General features: G+C 57.3%; 1 protein-coding gene across 1 annotated transcript in view; it reads left to right on the top strand.

The window, feature by feature from the left end:
- Nucleotides 1–20,329, top strand: part of CACNA1S (calcium voltage-gated channel subunit alpha1 S) — a 35,293-nt gene that overhangs the window by 4,962 nt on the left and 10,002 nt on the right. Inside the window, exons 3-29 of the mRNA XM_062013882.1 lie at nucleotides 583–722; nucleotides 1,295–1,428; nucleotides 2,024–2,176; nucleotides 2,687–2,892; nucleotides 3,426–3,529; nucleotides 4,857–5,005; nucleotides 5,871–5,952; nucleotides 6,446–6,606; nucleotides 7,400–7,625; nucleotides 8,764–8,971; nucleotides 9,288–9,408; nucleotides 9,848–9,962; nucleotides 10,135–10,228; nucleotides 10,954–11,023; nucleotides 11,240–11,372; nucleotides 11,645–11,774; nucleotides 12,352–12,411; nucleotides 13,000–13,106; nucleotides 13,421–13,508; nucleotides 13,739–13,846; nucleotides 14,545–14,597; nucleotides 14,857–15,003; nucleotides 15,207–15,408; nucleotides 16,154–16,312; nucleotides 16,542–16,652; nucleotides 17,067–17,150; nucleotides 19,619–19,675. Coding sequence (XP_061869866.1) covers nucleotides 583–722; nucleotides 1,295–1,428; nucleotides 2,024–2,176; nucleotides 2,687–2,892; nucleotides 3,426–3,529; nucleotides 4,857–5,005; nucleotides 5,871–5,952; nucleotides 6,446–6,606; nucleotides 7,400–7,625; nucleotides 8,764–8,971; nucleotides 9,288–9,408; nucleotides 9,848–9,962; nucleotides 10,135–10,228; nucleotides 10,954–11,023; nucleotides 11,240–11,372; nucleotides 11,645–11,774; nucleotides 12,352–12,411; nucleotides 13,000–13,106; nucleotides 13,421–13,508; nucleotides 13,739–13,846; nucleotides 14,545–14,597; nucleotides 14,857–15,003; nucleotides 15,207–15,408; nucleotides 16,154–16,312; nucleotides 16,542–16,652; nucleotides 17,067–17,150; nucleotides 19,619–19,675 — 3,402 coding nt within the window. The remainder of the gene's footprint in view (nucleotides 1–582; nucleotides 723–1,294; nucleotides 1,429–2,023; nucleotides 2,177–2,686; nucleotides 2,893–3,425; nucleotides 3,530–4,856; nucleotides 5,006–5,870; nucleotides 5,953–6,445; nucleotides 6,607–7,399; nucleotides 7,626–8,763; nucleotides 8,972–9,287; nucleotides 9,409–9,847; nucleotides 9,963–10,134; nucleotides 10,229–10,953; nucleotides 11,024–11,239; nucleotides 11,373–11,644; nucleotides 11,775–12,351; nucleotides 12,412–12,999; nucleotides 13,107–13,420; nucleotides 13,509–13,738; nucleotides 13,847–14,544; nucleotides 14,598–14,856; nucleotides 15,004–15,206; nucleotides 15,409–16,153; nucleotides 16,313–16,541; nucleotides 16,653–17,066; nucleotides 17,151–19,618; nucleotides 19,676–20,329) is intronic.

Raw genomic sequence — 20,329 nt, 5'->3', positions numbered from 1 at the left:
AATGCCTCTGCCCAGCAGAGCTCCCAGGCCAGTGTCTAGCAGCTAATTCTGCCAGGCAGACATCTGGCATTGGGCCTTGAGCCTGAGAGCCCAGGGCACAGGGGAAGCCAGAGTGCAGCTGGGAGAGTGTGTGGTATCTCCAGGACAGACCCAGCAAGCCCTCAGCTGAAGAGGATGAGGAGAAGGCACCAGTGCTGCCCATGGGAAGAAAGCTATGGGAGGGTGAAGCAACAGGGAGGAGCAGCAGCGGTGTGCAGTGCCCTGGGCCAGGCACCTCTGTGTGCAGGGCTGGGAAGGGATGACTTTGCTGGTGTGATTTGTGAGAACAGCCACCCACGGCCCAAGGACATGGTCCTGGCAACAATGCCATTGAAGGGACAAGGGGACCATGCTGCAGGCCAGGGAGTGGCATGTGGTGGCTCAGCATGCTGCCGTGCTGCTGGCTGTACATCACAGATGGGCTGGCAGCAGGGGCCGATCCAGAGACACGTGGAGGGGCAGCCACGCATGCTGCTGATGCCAAGGGAGGTGACAGCCTGCTCTAACAGAGCATCCTCTCCTCCTTGCCTTTCCAATCCCCAGGAGAAGATGGAGTATGCCTTCCTCATCTTCTTTGCCATCGAGGCGCTGCTGAAGATCATTGCCTACGGGTTCCTGTTCCACACGGACGCCTACCTGCGCAACGGCTGGAACGTGCTCGACTTCTCCATCGTGTCTCTGGGGTAATGCAGGAGGGGAAGCTGCTGCTGCTCAGCCTGGGCCTCACACAGCCCACAGCCCATCAGCTACAGCCCTTTTCCTAGTGACTACGGTGGGTTTGGGGCCACTCATAGACTCAGCTCATGGTCTTCTGCCATAGGCTCCTTTTTCATGCCCTGGCACCCCCTGGGATCCTCTCTAGCTCCTGGTTCTTTGTGTCTGACCCCTTAATGTCTCTTAGGTCTCTCTGCCCTGGAGAACAGGAGCAGCACGGGGCCCTCTGGGGTTTGGCACAAGGGAGGGGGTCACTGGGCAGGAGGGGTTGAGTGCCTTGGCTGCTCTGCAGTGCAGGTGGCACCCAGAGGAAGGGGTGCCCAGCCCCAAGCATGCCCAGGAGCTGGGTTTGGCCAAGAGCTGCTCCCTGGGAGTGCTGAGCACAGCTGGCAGAGTCCTGATCCTCATTGTCCTGCCTGCAGAGCTCTCAATCCTTAGCACAGACTTCTTGGCCTCCATGCTCATTGCTTTTCTCTTTCTCCCTCTCCTTCCTTCTGCCTCTCCCCGCTTCCTTCCCTGCCCTGTGCCCTGGTTCTTTCAGGCTTATCACCATGACCCTGGAGCAGGTGAATGCCAAGCAGGGAGGGAGTTCTGGGGGCAAAGGCGGCTTTGACGTGAAGGCGCTGCGAGCGTTCCGCGTGCTGAGACCCCTGCGCCTGGTGTCCGGAGTGCCAAGTGGGTGCTGCCAGCACGGGGGGCTGGAGGGTGATGGGACCCATGGGAGGGCATGGGGAGGGTTCTTTCTTGCTGCTGAGTCAAGCCCAGCCATGAGGTAGATGTGGAGGAGCTCCAGGTTCTTGCTCACCTCTGCAGCTTGCAGTTGTGAGCGCTGGGGATCTGCAGGTCAGCACACCCAGAGCTCCCTCCACCACTCAGTGTCAGCACCTTTGGGCAGCCAGTGTGAAAGAGGCCAAGACCTCAATCTGGTTTCTCAGAGCAGGGATGTCCTTGTCCCATAACTCATGTGAATACAGCCAGGATGACAGCATCAGGATAAATGGAGGGGCATGAAGCAGCCTCCAGCACTGCCTGGTGCCTGGCTCTGCTGGGGGCTTCCATGTGCTTGCATGTAGAACATACAGCATTTATTGATAGAAAGGATTTCTTTCTCACTTCAGAGATTTCAGTCCCAAACCACATGTGCCCCACTTCCCTTGGCATGGGGCATTTCAGAGGCTGCTTGTCAGAGGGGCCAGGAGGAATGCAAGGTGCACTCTTGCAGTTTAGGGGAAAAACTGTTTAGGAAGGAGTTGACCTCCTCTCCCTACAGGCCTTCAGGTCGTCCTGAACTCCATCATCAAGGCCATGGTGCCCCTGCTCCACATTGCCCTGCTGGTCCTCTTCATGATCATCATCTATGCCATCGTTGGGCAAGAGCTCTTCAAGGGCAGGATGCACAAGACCTGCTACTACATTGGGACAGGTAGGACTGTGGCAGGGGGGCAATGAGGCAGAGATGCTGGGGGGACCACAGAGCTTCCATGGGTAGCAGAAAGTCTGATCTTGCCAGCATCAAGCCTTGGGAGTATGGCAGGACTGAAGGATGGCCCAGGGGAGGTTGAGGCTGGAGCTGAGGCAGAACTGTTTCCCTGAGAGGGGTGTGAGCCCCTGTGCCAGGCTGCCCAGGGAGCTGGGGGAGTGCCCAGCCCTGGAGGGACCCCAAAGGCGTGGAGCTGAGGTGCTGAGGGCTGTGGTTAGTGCTGGGCTGGGTAGGGTGAGGGGAGGGCTGGGACTGCAGCAGCTTCAAGGGCTCTTCCACCCAAAATGATTCTGTGACGCCGCGTTTGGCTCAGCACACAGCTTGGTGATGGGACGTGGTGTGAGGAGGTGACAAGAGGAGCCCCTTTGGGAAAGCTGCAGGAGGCTGGGAGGTGCTTGGGACCTGCTCTGCTTGGTCTGACCTGCTGCTCACAGCCTGGCTTTGCCCCCTCAGACGTGATTGCCACAGTGGGATCGGAGAAGCCGGCGCCGTGCACCAGCTCCGGGCACGGGCGGCACTGCAGCGCCAACGGCACCGAGTGTCGCGGCGGCTGGCCCGGCCCCAACCACGGCATCACACACTTCGACAACTTCGGCTTCGCCATGCTCACTGTCTACCAGTGCATCACCATGGAGGGCTGGACAGAAGTCCTCTACTGGGTAGGCTCCAGCAGCTTGGGTTTGGGGTGCAGCTGGGCAGAGGCTGGTGCTGCCACAGCACAGGGGGGTCCCTGCAGGACACAGGACCCACAGGGCTTGGGCTCTTCACCTGCCCCCACCAAGCTTCACACTGCAGTGCAGGGCCCATGGTGCACCAAGCATGTCTCCTGCATCTGCAGGCACTGCCCAAGCTGTGCCAGCTCTCCAGATGCACAGGAGAGTGCTCCTTTGTGTCGGGGGCCAGGCCAGGCCCAGCAGTGGCTGGCTGGTGGGTGCTTCTCCAGCAAGCCCCCATGTTTGGCAGCCCTTGGGGGACTGTCATGCTGAGGCTTAGGCATGGGGCTCATGTTTAAATCTACTCCCAGAATTCTTGGGTCTGGCTTTCCCTCTGCTAAAACCAGATACAGAGCAAGGGCTCAGCCAGGCTCATCTGCTGCCATCCCAAGCACTCACATGCTCCCAAAGGCTGTTGAGGGGGCCCCGAGGCAGACAGCAGTTTGTTCAGAATGCTTCATCCTCCTGTCTCCTTGCAGGTAAATGATGCCATGGGGAATGAATGGCCCTGGATCTACTTTGTCAGCCTCATCTTGCTCGGCTCCTTCTTCGTTCTCAACCTGGTGCTGGGGGTGCTCAGTGGGTAAGTGCCACCCTGTCCTTTCTCTTTGCCAGCAGGTCAGTGAGTGTTTGAGCCAGTCAGTGAGTGTGATCAGTGCTGGACATTGGCTGGACAGGAAGAAAGCCTGGAACAGTTCCTGTTCCTTTTCCTCTCCCATTCCTCTCCCTTTCTTTTTCATGCTTAGAAACCCTGAGCCTTGAGTTGTATATTTGTGTGAGTGTCCATGACTGAGGTTTTAGCTCTCCAGAAATCTTTTCCCTGTAGCACAAGGTGCTGTCAGCAGACACATCATTAGGTGTTTGTTGTGTGGTCTGCCAGCACTCACAGCAAAAGCAGCTGAGCAGGGAGCTCAGAGCAGCAATCCTTCCCCCACAGCTGTGGGTCAAGACACTCCTTCTTACACACAACTTCCTTATGGCCAACCTCAGGAAAACTCCTTTGATATGAAAGCAAGAGAGCCAAGACAATTATCATTAGTCTAATTAATGCTTCAGCAGCCTCATCCAAATACAACAACGAGCTATCAGCAGCCTGGTTATAATGATGGTAACACTCCTGTGCCAGATGACTCAGTGCTAGCTCCTGTGGCAGTACAGTTAGAGCTGCTGTGCACAAAGGATCTCTGGTGCAACACTCAGCCTCCCCTGCACTGCTGTGGTGAGGTGCCAACACCCTGATTTGGTTCCTGGGAAGTGTGTGCTGTGCTAGGGAGTGAGGGGAGCTTTTCTCCTCACTTCTGTGTAGGCTCAGGGCCTTTATTATATGTTTCAATCCCCTGCATGCAAGTGGATGTGATCACACTCCTGGTCTGTCAGCTCACGGGGTTAGTTGGACCCTGTTAGATTGGCTGGGCAGCAGATCTACAGCTCAGCCAGATACCAGGGAAGAAAAGAGACTGGCTAAAAAAGACTGAGTGGGACTCCCTGCATTGGCAGAGCTGTCCTCTCCATGTCACCATGGAAAGAGCATCCTGTTTACTCATCATGTGATGAGCTCACCTTCCCTACATGCAGAGCTTGAGGCAGCTTTCTGCCCCCTCTATAGAGTGAGACCCCACTTGCTCTAATCCTTAGCAGGGCTGGAGAACTCACACAGCCTCCAGCATGTAATGTTGGCCTGTCCAACCACAGCACCCTGCAGCAAGGAGCTCCCAAAGGGCAACCAGTGGTGGGATGAAACCCTGTGTGCCATCAGCCATCGGGTGATGAGCCTCTGTGAGCAGGGAAGACAAAGAGGAGAGTCACTGAGCAATGCTGGGGGGGAGGGCATTTCAGGCTTTTCTCCATGGGGCTGTGATGCCTGACCCCCACAACCATCCCACTCCCGAGTCTCACTTGCTCTGTCCCAGTGAGTTCACCAAAGAGAGGGAGAAGGCCAAGTCACGGGGCACCTTCCAGAAGCTGCGGGAGAAGCAGCAGCTGGAGGAGGATCTGAAGGGCTACATGGACTGGATCACCCACGCTGAGGTCATGGACAGCCATCGGTCCAGGGGAGAAGGTACCAGCTCTGCTTAACCAAACACCCTCAGCTGTGTTCCTAACATTGCCCATCCTGGACAAGCAGGGAGGAGACCTTTGGAGAGAGAGTCATTCTGCTTGAAAACCTACAAACCAAATCACTTTGTCTCCTGTAGAACAGTTTCCTTCCTCCTGTGTTTACTCTTTCCTGAATGATTGGATTGAATCTGACCCAAACTAGCAATAACTAAGCCCTCATGCTAAACCTCCACCTCAACCACTGTATTTAGTATTTGCAGGGTCCTAGCAAGGCCCTTGGGCAAAATGCACTTGAAATAAGCATGAGAGGCCAGTGCACTCTGTGTACAGGGCAGAATGCAGGGTGACTAGCTAACACTAACAGCTGCATGCATCTCTTGCCATTGCTTGACAGTTTTAAAGGATAAGTGGCTCAGGGAAAGAGGTGAACATACAGGCATCTAGCCAAAGGCTCAGCAGGGCCTGGGGAGCTCTGCCACTGAGCTGCTCTGTCTGCTCTGCTCCCCTTCCTAGTGAAATCACTTCTAGTCCCTCAAGCTGAGCAATTCATGAGTGCAAAGAGCTGTGGGAAAGACAAAATGCCTCTTCTACACCTGTGGCCAGTGCTCTGACAAACCTCCTGTTCAGCCTTTGCTCACATCAGAGCTAAGCCCTGTTTTCTCTGTGCTTGGAGTGTCTCTGTGCACACTGCTGGTTCTCCAGGTTGCTGCTGCAAGACAAGTGTTCCTGGTGCCTCCTGCTTGGTTTGCACCTAATACTCAGCACCCTCTGCCCAAACCCTCACTGCTGTCTCCCTGGGATGGTGTCTCTCCATTTCATTTCTGATGGGAGGCTCTTCCTGATGTGGGGTGTCGTTCCCTCTTTAGGTATGATGGCATCAGATGAAGGAGGGTCAGAGACAGAGAGCTTGTATGAAATTGAGGGCATGAACAAGTGGATCCTCTACTTGTGAGTATGCACTGGCTGAACTGTCTGCTGCTTTGCATGTGGGCTCATACAGTCTCTCTCTGCTGTCCTGGCTGGGCCAGGTTTTCTTGTCAGCCCCCCAGTTCCTGGGGGAGAGCCAGGTGCTCAGCAGGAGATGCAAATGTTGTGGTCAGCAAACAGGGAATTTTGTGCTGGTACTGGCAAAAAAGCCCCTTTGAGGTGAACAGCTTCTTCACTTTGGGTCCAGGCTCCAAGCATCCTCCTGTGGCCCATGCAGCATGTCTTGGGGTTTAGGAGTTGGGTCTGCAGCAGCCAACTAGAGGGTTGTAGGCAAAAATGAGACAGGAGGTGTTTGTGTGAGTGGACTGCAATGAGTGAGTGCAGCAAGTGCCAGGGGCAGGGTTATGTTCCTCAGCCCTTTGCAGGGAAGGGAGCAGGGAGGGATTTGTTCTGCAGTCTGTAGACGTGGCCCTGGGCTGGGCAGGACCTGCTGACCCTCTGGCCATCCCTGCAGCCGTCAGTGGAGGCGTTGGAACCGAGTGTTTCGCAGGAAGTGCAGGGATGTGGTGAAGTCCAAGTTCTTCTACTGGCTTGTCATCCTGCTTGTGGCACTGAACACCCTCTCCATCGCCTCTGAGCATCACTTCCAGCCAGAATGGCTGACTGTGGTGCAAGGTGAGCAAAGGGCTGGAGGGAGAGGGAAGGCTGGGACACCCTGGGACCTGGGAGCACAGCCAGCCTGGCACTGCAGAGGGGCTGTCAGACACAGGCAGGCAAACCCAGACTGCACATGAGTGTGTGTGCAGCATCCCCACATTGAGTACATGTGGTGCACACAGTCAGATGTGCACAGCATGTGTGTTCTAAGGGACATGGGCCTGTGTGGTGAACAGACACACACAGAGTGTCCACTTATACATCCATGGTGCACACACACAGTGTGCATGTACAGCCGTACACCCATGGTGCACACACACAATGTGCATGTACAGCTGTACACCCATGGTGCACACACACAGTGTCCATTTACAGCTGTACACACATGGTGCACACACACAATGTGCATTTACAGCTGTACATCCATGGTGCACACACACAGTGTCCATTTACAGCTGTACACACATGGTGCACACACACAGTGTGCATTTACAGCTGTACACACATGGTGCACACACACAGTGTGCATTTACAGCTGTACATCCATGGTGCACAAACACACAGTGTCCATGTACAGCTGTACATCCATGGTGCACACAGCCACACACTGTATGAGCTCACACCCACCCTACAGCTTCACTCCCCCTTCCAGCAGCACACAGCTGCACATCACCCTTCTCCTCTCCCTCTCCTGTGTGCTCCCTGACAGCAACGTTTGCTGCAGCTCGGGGCTCAGTGAGCAGAGAAGCAAGGTGGGCAGCAGTGCCCTCCCTGCCGTGCCATGCCCTGACTGGCTGCATCTCCTGCCCAGACAATGCCAACCGTGTGCTGCTGGCCCTGTTTGTGGCCGAGATGCTGCTGAAGATGTACGCGCTGGGCCTGCGCCAGTACTTCATGTCGCTCTTCAACCGCTTCGACTGCTTCGTGGTGTGCTCGGGCATCCTGGAGACCATCCTGGTGGAGCTGGGCACCCTGTGCCCCCTGGGCATCTCTGTCCTGCGCTGCATCCGCCTCCTCCGCATCTTCAAGATCACCAGGTTGGGGAGGGAGCTCTCTGGGGGCTGGGGGCCTTGTCCCAGGATGAGCCTGAGCCAGCAACGTGCCCTCGTGGCCAAGAAGGCCAATGGCAGCCTGGGGTGGATTGGAAGGGCTGTGGGCAGTAAGTGGAGAGAGGTTCTGGAATATTGTGCCCAGTGCTGGCCCCTCAGTTGCAGAAGGACAGGGAGCTGCTGGAGAGAGCTCAGTGCAGGGCCACAGAGATGATGGAGTGGAGCATCTCCCTTGTGGTGAAAGGCTGAGGGAGCTGGGGCTCTGCAGCTTGAAGAAGAGGAGGCTGAGAGGTGATCTCATTAATGGTTACAAATGCATCAAGGGTGGGTGTGAGGAGGCTGGAGCCAGGCTGTGCTCAGGGATGGCCAATGACAGGACAAGGGGCAATGGGCACAAGCTGCAACAGAAGAGGTTCCAGAGACACACCAGGAGGAATTTGTTCCCTGTTGAGGTGAGGGAGCACTGGCAGGGGCTGCCCAGAGGGGCTGTGGAGGCTCCTTCTCTGGAGACATCCCAAACCCATCTGGGTGAGTCCCTGTGTGCCCTACTCTAGGTGTCCTGCTCTGGCAGGGGGGTTGCACTGGATGAGCTTTGGAGGTTCCTTCCAGCCCTTGAGATTCTGTGATTCTGTGCAGCATGGGCAGAGCTGGAAGCTGCTGGATGGAGGAACAAGGCCAAGCTGGGGGTTTCTGTCTCCAGGCCACGGTCTGGGACAGGCAAGGAGGGCAGAGCAGGGCTTGCAGGAAGCCTCCTGGGATCTCTCTCTCATTCTGTGTCCTGGGGTGTTTAAATGGGGATGCTGTGAGCCAGGACTCCTGCCTTCTGCTTCTGGCACCAACACACTGTGTTCATCCCCCTTCCCCATCCTGCCTGCTGGTGTCCTGTGCAAGCAGTGGGGTGTCTTGCCTGTCCCACCACATCTGGAGCTTCACTTCAACCTCCTGGGGCCTGGCTGGAGCAGTCCCAGTGCCTAGTCTGGGAGTGGGCTGGTTCAGAGCCACCCTTGCTGTGCTGTCAGCACATCCTCCTGAGCCAAGCTCCCTGTGCCTGTTCCCTGTGCCCCCCTGGTCCTGCCCACAGCCTTCCCCACTCCTTCACTGGCTGCACACTCCTGTCTCTGCCCAGGTACTGGACATCCCTGAGCAATCTGGTGGCCTCCCTGCTCAACTCAGTCCGCTCCATTGCCTCTCTGCTCCTCCTTCTCTTCCTCTTCATCATTGTCTTTGCACTGCTGGGCATGCAGCTCTTTGGGGGCAAGTTTGACTTTGAGGACATGGAAGTGCGGCGCAGCACATTTGACAACTTCCCTCAGGCCCTCATCAGTGTCTTCCAGGTATGGAGCTGTGGGACTGCAGCAGGGCCTGGGTGCTGGGAGCTTTTCCTTGGGGTGCATGTCCCCTGGCAAGAGCTGGGGCTCAGGGAGGTGTGGGTTTGGGGGAGGTGATGTGGCTTTGAGGCAGGAGCAGGGAACTGTGATTGTGGTCATGAGGCTGAGCTTCAGGGCTGAGCAGGGAGGTTGGGATTTGGCCACGGGACTGTAGGAGCTGTGAGGGTTTGGGGCTGGAGGCAGGAGGGCAGGGTCAAGCTTTAGGGTTCTGCTGTGCTCTGCTGGGAGAGCTCTTGAGTCTCTGTTTCTGCTCTGCTCCCAGATCCTGACTGGAGAGGACTGGAATTCAATCATGTATGATGGGATCATGGCCTATGGGGGCCCATCCTTCCCTGGCATGCTGGTCTGCATCTACTTCATCATCCTCTTCGTTTGTGGGAACTGTATCCTCTGCCTGAGGCCAGGCCCAGGCTCCCTATACCCAGCCCCATAGCATCAGCTACACAGGATGGGAAAGAGGGGTAAGTGGGGGCTTTTTGAAGTTTCCCAGTGCTTGCTTTAAGCTTTTCTGTTCTGAACAGCAGAGGAAGAAGCCACAGGCTTCAGGGCTTGCATTGGCAGTGGCTGGGGGGAAGCAGAGCATGGGGCAGGAGTGAGTGAGAGCAGGCATAGATCAGCCATCAGTTGATGCAGTAAACTGAGCTGTGTGGACTGAGCTAAGGCAGAGAGAGAGCAGACAGACAGAGCTCAGGGCTCACAAGGATGGGTGGCAGGGCTGAGGGGCACCAGGCAGGCTTATCTCAAGGGAGAGTTTCTCAGGGACAGCTCTGGGCACATCCTCCAAACAGGAGGCAGGTTCATGTCCTTAGCCTGTCCCTCCAGACATCCTGCTCAACGTCTTCCTGGCCATCGCAGTGGATAACCTGGCAGAGGCTGAGAGCCTCACCTTAGCCCAGAAGGCCAAGGCAGAGGAGCGCAAGCGGCGCAAGATGTCCAGGTGGGTCCTGCAGGCACTGCCATCTGCCAGAGGCTCTGGTGTGAGGGGATGGAATGGCAGCACCCCTGCCCCTGCCCAGAGCTCAGCTCCTGCTCTCCTCTCCTCTCCTCTCCTCTCCTCTCCTCTCCTCTCCTCTCCTCTCCTCTCCTCTCCTCTCCTCTCCTCTCCTTAGAGCTTACCCAGAGAAGACTGAAGATGAGAAGCAGATGCTGGCAAAGAAGCTGGAGCAGAAAGTAAAGGGAGAAGGGTTTTCCACAACAGACAAGGTCAGTGCTGGGGCTGGGCTTTGGGCAGCTCTTAGTGTGGGACCAGGCTCCTGCTTCCACCAGCCAGCACTGCCAGAGGCTCAGAGCCATCCTCAGCTCTTGTGGGCCAGAATCCCTCCTTGCCTTAGCATCCTGGGAATGGGGCTCTCTGGGCAGGCAGGACGTCACCTGGTGAAACAGATCCATTACTGGGGATCCTTTCCCTTTGATTCTTTCCCTTGGCCACAGCCAGTTGTCAGTGGCTGAGATGGGCTGGTGCACAGCAGTGTGGACGGGAGCAGAGCAAGTCAGCAGCATCCCAAACCACCTTCTTGTCCACACCAGGACCTGCTGTATGCAAAACTCTCCACTGCAGCTGTGCTGACTGTGTGCTGAGCTGCCTCTTATGAACATCTGTCCAGCAGCTACTTCCCTAGCCACCTTCCACAGGCACCTCATGGGAACTCACTCAGGACTCACCCCATGTCTTATTCCATCCATGGAATAGGTGTGTGGCCCCAGGCTCTTGCCCAGCACACTTTTCCCTGGTCTTTGCTCAGATTGTTTCACCCTGCTTTATCCTGGACCAGGACTCCATGTGCTTGTTGATTTACAGGCCAAATGCAGAGACACTGCTTGCCCCACGTGGCTTCCAAGACGATAGGTTCTGGCCAGTGTGCAGCATTTGGCAGCAGCACTGGCACAGGCAGCTGCATGTCCTCCTCTCTGCCTCTCCCTTGTTTCAGTTAAAAGTGGATGAGTTTGAATCCAATGTCAACGAGATCAAAGACCCCTACCCTTCTGCAGACTTCCCAGGTGAGACATGGCCCTGGCAGGGCAGCTGGGGAGGCTCTGCAGAGGGATGGTGCCAGAACCCCATCTGTGTGAGGAGTGGAGGGGGTGGGGACCTGTGTGGGTTCTGAAGTCCTTCTGGCCCAGATGCCACAGCAGGATCAGAGGATTATCCAGATCACATTCTCTCTCCCACTCTGGGTGATTCTTTTCTTTCCCTTCCTCGTGGTCACCCTGCAGGTGATGATGAAGAAGATGAGCCTGAAATCCCCCTGAGTCCTCGGCCACGTCCCCTTGCAGAGCTACAGCTGAAGGAGAAGGCTGTGCCCATGCCTGAAGCCAGCTCCTTCTTCATCTTCAGCCCAACCAACAAGTAGGCACCGACCTCTTTCCTTGCCTTGTGGAGCCAGGCCTGGTGTGGGCACCTCTGGCACCAACCCTTCCCAATGGAGTCCTGCTTGTGTGTAACAACCAGCTCTGAAGGGAGCCAGGCCACTGGCAGCCTCCTCTGTGGGAGGGCTGGCACAGACATCCCTTCATGCCCAGGGCCTTGTCCTCCAGCATTAGCCACAACCCTCACCCGTGGCCCTCTCTGATGTCCCCCTGGCCCCTTGCACCAGCTCGTGCCCTTTCTGTCCGTGGCAGGTTTCGAATGCTGTGCCACAGGATTGTCAATGCCACCTGGTTCACCAACTTCATCCTGGTCTTCATTCTGCTCAGCAGCATCTCTCTGGCAGCTGAGGATCCCATCCGAGCCGAGTCCTTCCGCAACGAGGTGCCTGTGGGGCTGGGGAGGGTCGGGATGAGGGGCAGGGGGAGGCCCCATGGAGACCCCCCAGCTCCCCAGGAAGCAGAGACTTGCTTGTCAAGTGTCCTGCCTAGGCAGGTAGCTGTGATTGCATCCCTTCTGGGAGGGCAATACACTCTGGGAGGAAAGGCTGGTTGGATTTTCCATCCATGGCATAGCTGGGACAAGCTTTTACTGCTCAGTGTCTCAGTTTACAAATGGGTCAGGAGGGGGGGTGAGATTACCTGGGCTCAGGGAAAAGAAGATCTCCCATGAGACAGCTTCCCAGGGCACCCACCCAGGGGATGAGATGCTTTCAGGTCAAGCCTCACTCACTTGGAAACTGAGAGCTTGGACCCAGCCTGCAGGTTGGATCATGCACTGGGGCAAATCAGCCCAGCAGAGTGAAGTTCAGGAGTCCTCTTGGCACTGGGTCTGCAGGCTCTGTCCAGCTCCTTAGTCCACAGAGGAGACTTCAAAACCCACAGTGGCAGGGTGTCTGAACACACTGGAGCATTTCCCACGTCATCCAAATCTCACCCAGCTGTGGTGCTTCTGTCCCCAGATTCTCAAATACTTTGACTTTGGCTTCACCTCTGTCTTCACAGTTGAAATCGTCCTGAAGGTGAGTGGCTGTGCCTCGTGGGGGTGCCCATGTGTGTGGGTCTGACTCTTGTGCCTGTGGGCACTGCTGCTCTATGGGCACAAGCTTGAACTCCCAGCAAAGAGCAGCTCCTGGCAGCTCCTCACATCCCCATGCTCATGGGGACCTGCCCCAGAGGCCATGTGTCCCCTCCAGTGAGGCCAGGCAGCCAAGCCAGCTGTGCTGTGACACAGGGACAGATGGGCCATGGCACCAGCACTTTCATTCTGACATGTCCTTCAGAAAGACTTGGAGAAAGAGGAAGCAGTGGATCAGGGGGTAAAGCAGTCATTCAAGCAGCTGCTGCGTGTTGCTCCCTCTCCAAATCTCTTTTCTCTTCAGTTTGCTGAGTGCCTGGGAAGTGTTTTGTCTCCAGGCAGTACAGGACAGAGGATTTCCAGCTGAAGTCAGCATCGTGCCTGGCTGCAGAGGGGAGGGTCTGAGCAGGACAGGGTGCCCAGGCCATGGGGCTGTGAGAAGCCTCTAGTGCCTTGTCTGCCCCAGGGCTGTGGAGGGATCATGGCCCTCAAGCCCTGCCTGGCATGTCTCCTAACTCCTTCTGCTCCCCAGATGACAGCCTATGGTGCTTTCCTGCACAAAGGCTCCTTCTGCAGGAACTCTTTCAATATCCTGGACTTGCTGGTGGTCGCTGTCTCTCTCATCTCCATGGGCTTCGAGTAAGTTCCTCTCACAGGGTGGGCACTGGGCTGTGCAGCCTGGCAGGGCAGCTGGGGTGCTGCAGCTCTCTGCCAGTGTCCACAGTGTCATGCTTTGGGGGTCAGGGCATGGGCAACTGGGAGGCAAACTCAAGTGTCAAAGTAAAAGATCAGGGTAGGAACCCAATTTGAAGCCGCTTTCTCCAGCAGCCAGAGTCCCTCAGCCTCATGTGGGGTGATGGCTCAGTGAGATCCTCCTGTCTCTGTCATCCCTTGTCCCTCAGCCCTGGTCCCAGCCCCCTCCAGGCTCATCTCAGCTCTGCCTTCCTCCTCAGGTCCAGCACCATCTCAGTGGTGAAGATCCTCCGGGTGCTGCGGGTGCTGAGGCCTCTGCGAGCCATCAACAGGGCAAAGGGGCTGAAGGTGAGAGGGAGGCTGGGGGTGCTGGGCCCATGGAGGGTATGCATCAGGCATCACACCCCCTGGGCTTTGCTGGGCGTGGGACCCAGTGCCCACTCTAAGAAGGGATCTGCCCCATCCCACTGCTCTCAGCAGGCTCTTGCTGTGCCCATCCCTGCAGGGACGGGGTGTGGGGCTGGCAGCAGGGCTTGTCCCAGGCATGCTCACACCAGCACTGGCCTCCACCTCCACAGCACGTGGTCCAGTGTGTGTTTGTGGCCATCAAGACCATCGGGAACATCGTGGTTGTGACCACGCTGCTGCAGTTCATGTTTGCCTGCATCGGGGTGCAGCTCTTCAAGGTGAGGGGTGTCTCAGGTGGGCAGGACAGACCTGCTCAGGCTCTTCTAGTCATAGCCCTTAGGGATGGTGTAACCTAGTGCTGAGATCAGCACAGGCTGTACTCTGTGCTCTGCAAGGAGAGCTGCCTGCACCAGACCTCCTGGCCCCACTTAGTGCCTCAGTTTCCCCTTTCCAAGGCAGTGAGTGCTTCTGACTCTCGCTGCACTTCTGAGCTCCCCTTTTCCTTGGCTGCTCCAAGACAGAGCAGGCCTGGCTGAGCTCAGCTTTGTTCTAACAATTGAGCTTAGATTCCCAGCTGTTGTGGGGAGAGCTTTCAGGACACCCTGCAGTCTGGGCAGACCTGTCAGCATCCTTTACCTTTCAGTTAATTCTATGGTTACTGCTTTCTTCCCTGTTTTCCTACTAGTTGGCTCCCAGATAGGATGAGCTGGTCTCAGCTCAGGGCCCTGGAAGGTTTCTTCCCATCACTAGGCAATGTCTCAGCCTGGAATTGACCCCAGGGTCTGCCCTGGCTCTTGCAGCCCCCTGGGAAGAGGGCTGTGCTGGCATGGAGCAGAGGGGAGCCAGCAGTGCTGTGAGGCAGGGGCAATGGAGGCAGGATGGGGGCTGACTGTGGGCTCTGCAAAAGTCAAAACTCCCCAGGGCTTCTGAAGTCACAGCAAGATCACAGCCTCTTCTTGGTCTCTGATGAATGCAGGGCAAGTTCTATGGATGCACAGATCCATCCAAGATGACAGAGAAGGAGTGCAGGTAAGAGCTGTGTGCAGCTCAGCCTCAGCAGGGCAGTGGCCAGGGATGGGACGAGGGCTGTGGTGGGGGCTGCTTCGTTCCTACCTGGGGATGTTGCATGTAAAAAGTGAGGTCTTGTGCTGTTCTCCCTCAGCCTGGGCTAAATCAGAAACAAGCACAGGGCTCTCCTTCCCCTGCCAGGGCCCAGAGAGCCCAGGCCAGCAGCACAGCAGGGGCTGGAGGGGCCCTGCCCATCAGCACCACGTCCCTTCTGCTCCAGGGGCTCTTTCATCAACTACGTGGACGGGGACCCCACGCAGATCGAGCTGCAGCAGAGGGTCTGGCAACAGAGCAACTTCCACTTTGACAATGTCTTCTCAGCCATGATGTCCCTTTTCACTGTCTCCACCTTTGAGGGCTGGCCAGAGTGAGTCTGTGTGTGGGGTCTGCTGAGGGATGCACCTACACCCTGGCAAAGGCAGAAGAGCAGCCCACGCCATGCTGGCAGCTCACAGGGTCATCCCAGCAGCCCTGTTGGTGGGCTTGGGATGTCCCAAAGGGCTCTGTGCAACCTGCAAGAGGAGAGGGATGAGCTTTCCCACCTGAAGAGGATGTCTGATGCTCCTGCAGGCTGCTCTACATGGCCATTGACACCAATGCCGAGGACACGGGCCCCATCTACAACTACCGCGTGGAGATCGCCATGTTCTTCATCATCTACATCATCCTCATTGCCTTCTTCATGATGAACATCTTTGTGGGCTTTGTCATTGTCACCTTCCAGGAGCAGGGGGAGAGTGAGTACAAGAACTGTGAGCTGGACAAGAACCAGGTAATGGCACTGCTGGGACAGGGCAAGGGCTGGGGCTGGGGCCGGTGCAGGGAGAGGTGGTTGAGGGTCTGGAGCATCAGGGGTGTAAGGAGAGGCTGAGAGCTGAGGCTGGTGTTGGGGAAGCTCATGGGGATCTTCCCCATGTGTAAAAATACCTAATGAGAGGGTGTAAAGTAGATGGAGCCAGGCTCTCCACAGCCATGCCCAGTAACAGGACAAAAGGCAGTGGGCACAAACTGGAGAAAGCAAGAAATGCCATTTAGCCATGAACTCGCCCTTTTTAGTGGGGAGTGAGCTCTGGGACAGGTCACCCACAGAGGCTGTGAAGTCTCAGGGAGGGACCTGCTCATGGCAGGTGCAGGGAGAAAGCTGTGTGCCCTCTTCACTCCTGGCTCATGGGGTGTCTTCAGGCTGCTCTCAGCCAGCCCTGAGACACCCTGGGCAAGTGGCATGAGAGCCAGGCAGGCTCAGGGCTGGAGAGGCCCTGGCATGGTGGGAAGCTTCAGAGGCAAGTGGTGCCTTTGGAGATGTCCCATATGGGTGCTCAGGGGGGATATGTGCAGAAAGCAGAGCAGCTACTTGAACCCTCCCTGTCCCTGGCCCATGTCACGGGACTGAGAGAGAAGAGTGGGATCCAACCTGTGCCTGTGGGGACCTGCAGTGCTGTAGGTGGTGCTGAGCCTGTGGCTGTGCCCTGGCACTGGCCTGTGCCCTGCTGTGGGCTCACAGCTCTGCTCCCCTGCAGCGCCAGTGTGTGCAGTATGCACTGAAGGCTCGTCCACTGCGCTGCTACATCCCCAAGAACCCCTACCAGTACCAGATCTGGTACGTGGTCACCTCCTCCTACTTTGAGTACCTCATGTTCTTCCTGATCCTGCTGAACACCATCTGCCTGGGCATGCAGGTAAGGGGCATGATGCCCTCCATGGGCGGCAGAGGGGTGGCTGTGGCAGTGGATGGGTCAGCTTGGCCCTGCCACCTGCAAGAGCTCCTGGGGAGGAGACCTTTCCTGCACAACAAAGCTCTTGGTGTGTGCTCAGCACCCCCAGGGATAGGGGCAAATCTGCCTTGGGCACACAGCTCTGAGCTCACAGTGCAGACTGGAGCTACTGTGGCTTTTTCTGCCTTCTCAGCATTACAACCAGTCTGCAGAAATGAACCACATCTCAGACATCCTCAACGTGGCCTTCACTGTCCTCTTCACCCTGGAGATGATCCTCAAGCTCATGGCCTTCAAAGTCAAGGTGAGAGGAGGACATGGTCTGGAGAGCAGGAGAGGCCAGGCCAAGGGGTCCATTTACCCTGCATTTGGCACCTCTCAAGTACAACCCCCCGAGGCCTGCAGTTCCACAGAACTTCTCCCTGTAAGACCCTTGGGGACCCCTATGCACAGGACCTGTTAGTTTCTGGAAGGACTGCTGTTTGTCAGGGCTACCCTTGCTAGCTAAATCCAACCCAATCCAGCCAGCCACTGTTCCCACCTTCAGGATCAGCAGTCACTGGTGGGGCCATAGCTCCAGCCACCTCCTTGCACACCATTGCAAGGCAGGGGTCACTGGTGATCCTTCTGGCACTCTGTGCTCTGGGTTCCAGCATCTGTCTCCTCCTTGATTTAACCCTTGGATGTTCACTCCTCTTCTCTGGCTCTTCCCTGCCAGGGCTACTTCGGGGACCCCTGGAACGTCTTTGACTTCCTCATAGTGATTGGCAGCATCATCGACGTCATCCTCAGTGAGATCGATGTAAGTGGCTGTCTGCTCAAGCAGGAGGCTGTCCCCAGCACCACTGCTGCCCCCTGCCCAAGGCCCTGCACTGGGGCAGGATGGTGCTCAGCTCCACAGAGTATTGGTCTCACCTTCTCTCTCCCTGCTCTGGTTCTGAGGAGGGACAAGGCAGGATCAGCGCCTGGTATGAGCGTGGAGATGACAGCTGTGGTCCTGTGGACCTTAAAGCACTGGTTAAACATAGGAGACCATCCCCAGGCAGCTGACATGTCACATTGGCTCCATCCCCTCCCATCCTCTGAAGCTGCAGGCACTGGGATCCTGTGGGATGCAGTCTGCCCACTCAGGATGCTGCCAGCCCCTGCCCCACTCACCCTCCCTGTCTTCCACATGTGTGTGCCTGGACAGGCAAATCACCCACAGATCCAGCCCCAGACCACAGCAGCTGGGAAGAAAAAAGGTTGCCACTGCTCCTTGTACCCACAGGACACTGCTGTCCCACTCCAGGAGGGGATCAGACACATCAGATCTCAAGGCATTTGCTTTGCATGTGTCCCTCTGCACACCCACACGTGCTGCCTGGGGGTGTGTGTGTGTGCAGCCCCCAGTTGCAGAAGCCCTGCACCATACCAGCTGCCTGGCAGTGGCTGTGGCACTGGCTGCATGGTCAGGGCTCTGCTGGCAGCATTTTCAGAGCAGTGCTGGAAGCCAGGATGCCACTGCCTTTCCTAGCACTGGGACACCCACAGCCCGTGTCTCGCACTGAAAATGCCCCTGTGTGCCTGGGGGCTGTGTGCTGTGCCTGGCACAGCTGCTGCTGGCTCCAGAAGCAGCTGCAGGATGATGGGTGAAGCCTCTCCTGTGCTGTGGCATGCTGCCTGCTCTCAGGAGCAGGGCTCACCAGCTCTGGTGTGCTGCAGGGTTGTGTTTGGCAGAGCTGCTGCTACACCAGCACAGAGTGACCTGTATGGTCAAGCTTCCCTGGTCCTTTGCCCCAGGTCTGGCTGCTGGGGCACTGAGAGCTCTGGTCTCTTCTTTCCCTCCCTGGAGCTCTTCAGAGTCTCTGTCACAAGCAGTCCTGCTCTGGCAGCTCGTGCCCCAGTCACCTGAGTGCAGAGCCTCTCATAGCTGCCCTCCCCTTCCTCAGTGGGCTCTCTTCTCCACCCAGCCCACATCTCCCCCAGCATCCCCAGGCTCTTCCTGGCCATCTGGTGATCTGCAGGGGGATTAGGATTAGGAGGTGAGGGCCAACCTCACCTCTCCTCCCTACTGAGAGGTCAGTTTGTAGCCCCTGCACCCATCCTAGAGGCCTGTGCTGGTGCAGGCAGACCTTGGGGCTGCAGTGTTGTCAGGATGGTGGCTGTCCCAGAACAAACCTGCTCCCCAGGGCAGGGGGAGCTTGGGACACCTCCCAGCAGCTGAACCATCCTGGTGGTACCCAGGCACACGACTCTGGTTTGCAAAGTCTGTCCTCTCCCCCTCTCTCTTTTCTTTCTGTCTCCTTTCTCCTCTCTCGTGTCTCTGTGTGTGTGTGTGTCAGGGTGAGGTGCTGGGGAGACCTGTGCAGTCAGGAGCCCTCTGATAGCCCCCACAGCCACATCCTCATGGCTGTTTAGTGCTGAGTTCTCCTAGATCCTGAGGGTATTGAGGGCTCTGGGGTAAGAGGAAAGTAGGAATTGAGCCTCTCTGGCACTGCTGGCCCAAGCTCTGAAGCGTGGGGGGTTGGCAGTGCCCACACTGCTGTGTCACTCCTGCCACTGCACTTCATAGAACCACAGGATCCCTGAGTGCTGGGGGCTGGAAGGGCCCTGCAGAGCTGCTCCAGCCCCAGCCCCTGCTCCAGCAGGTTCCCCTGGCTCAGGGGGCACAGGAACGTGTCCAGTGGGGTTGGAAACCTCCTGAGAAGGAGCCTCCACACCCTCCCTGGGCAGCCTGGGCCAGGGCTCCAGGTTCCTGCCCTCTGGTTAGTGGGTGAACAGTGAGTTGTCTCAATGGAACTACCAGCCTCAAGAGTTCACTCCCAGCAAACCTGCACCAGCTTGTCCCCAGTGCCCAGCAGCCATGCTGGGAGCAGCCCAGCCTGCACAGGAGCTGGGGCTCAGCCTGAGCTGCTCAGCTTGCCTCCACGTTCCTCCTGCCCTGGGCCTCACCTGAGGGTGTCCATGGGGTTTGTCCCAGATTTGCTGGCCCAGAAACACTCAGCCCCAGGTGCTAATGCCACAGCAGTGGGGCACAGGAGTGGGCAAGTCCCTCATGACCAGTGTGTTTCCCAGGCTGCTGCCTCTGCCCCAAAGTCACGTCACTTTGTCCCTGAGCCCGAGTGAGGCTGAATCTCTGCTGCCCTCCCCCTGTGCTCCTCCTCTCATCCCCACTTTCCATCTTACTCTTCCTTCTGTGTTGTCTTCCTCTGTAACCACCCATCCCTCCCTCCCTCCCCGTCTCATTCCTGCCTCACCTCTCCTGCTGACTCTCTGTTCTCTCGACAGACTGTTCTTGCATCCAGTGGTGGATTGTACTGCCTGGGCGGAGGCTGTGATGGCATTGTAAATATCAGTGGCATGTGCTTGTGGTGTGCCCCTGCCTGAGCCAGCGTGCCCTTGCCCTCTGGCTGCATGTGTCCTGCATGGCATCCACACAGGCTGCTCTCTCTGGGGTGTAGGCACCCCTGTCACAGACACTCCTTCCCACCCTGAGCTGTGCCAGCCTGTTCCCTGGTCCCAGGGTCCGTCTGTGGGCTCAGCCACTGCGATCCCCAACCTGAGTGGAGCCTCTGAGATGTGGCCCTGGCTGCTGAGGGCAGGACAGTTGGCCTTGGGTCCTCTGAGCACTTATCTGGGGAGAGCCTGGAGGGATTTGCCTGGGCAAATGCCACCTCTGGCACTGGAGAAATGGTTGGAGGGGTGACACCTTCCCTGTGCCTTCCCCCTGGAGCCAGCTGCATCCCCTGGCCTGATGTGCTGGGGGGCTGAGTGGGCCAGGAGACCACCATGGGGGTGCAGGGAGTGTCCCAGGAGCCCATAGGAGATGGGAAGGGTCTGGCTGCAGGGTCCCACACGCTGGAGACTCTTCCCTGGGGGTGCCAGGGCCTGGGAACTGCAGAGGGCAGGCTGGCACTCCCTGGGCACTGCCAGGTCCTGGCAGTGGGGATGAGCTGCACTGGGGCTGATGAGATGTTGCTGACCACTGTGCTCACTGGG

The sequence above is a fragment of the Colius striatus genome, chromosome 22 (assembly GCF_028858725.1).
Source record: "Colius striatus isolate bColStr4 chromosome 22, bColStr4.1.hap1, whole genome shotgun sequence".
NCBI classification, from domain to species: Eukaryota; Metazoa; Chordata; class Aves; order Coliiformes; family Coliidae; genus Colius; species Colius striatus.
Note: the sequence above shows the minus strand (reverse complement) of the source record. Positions and strands in the feature narration are given on the sequence as shown.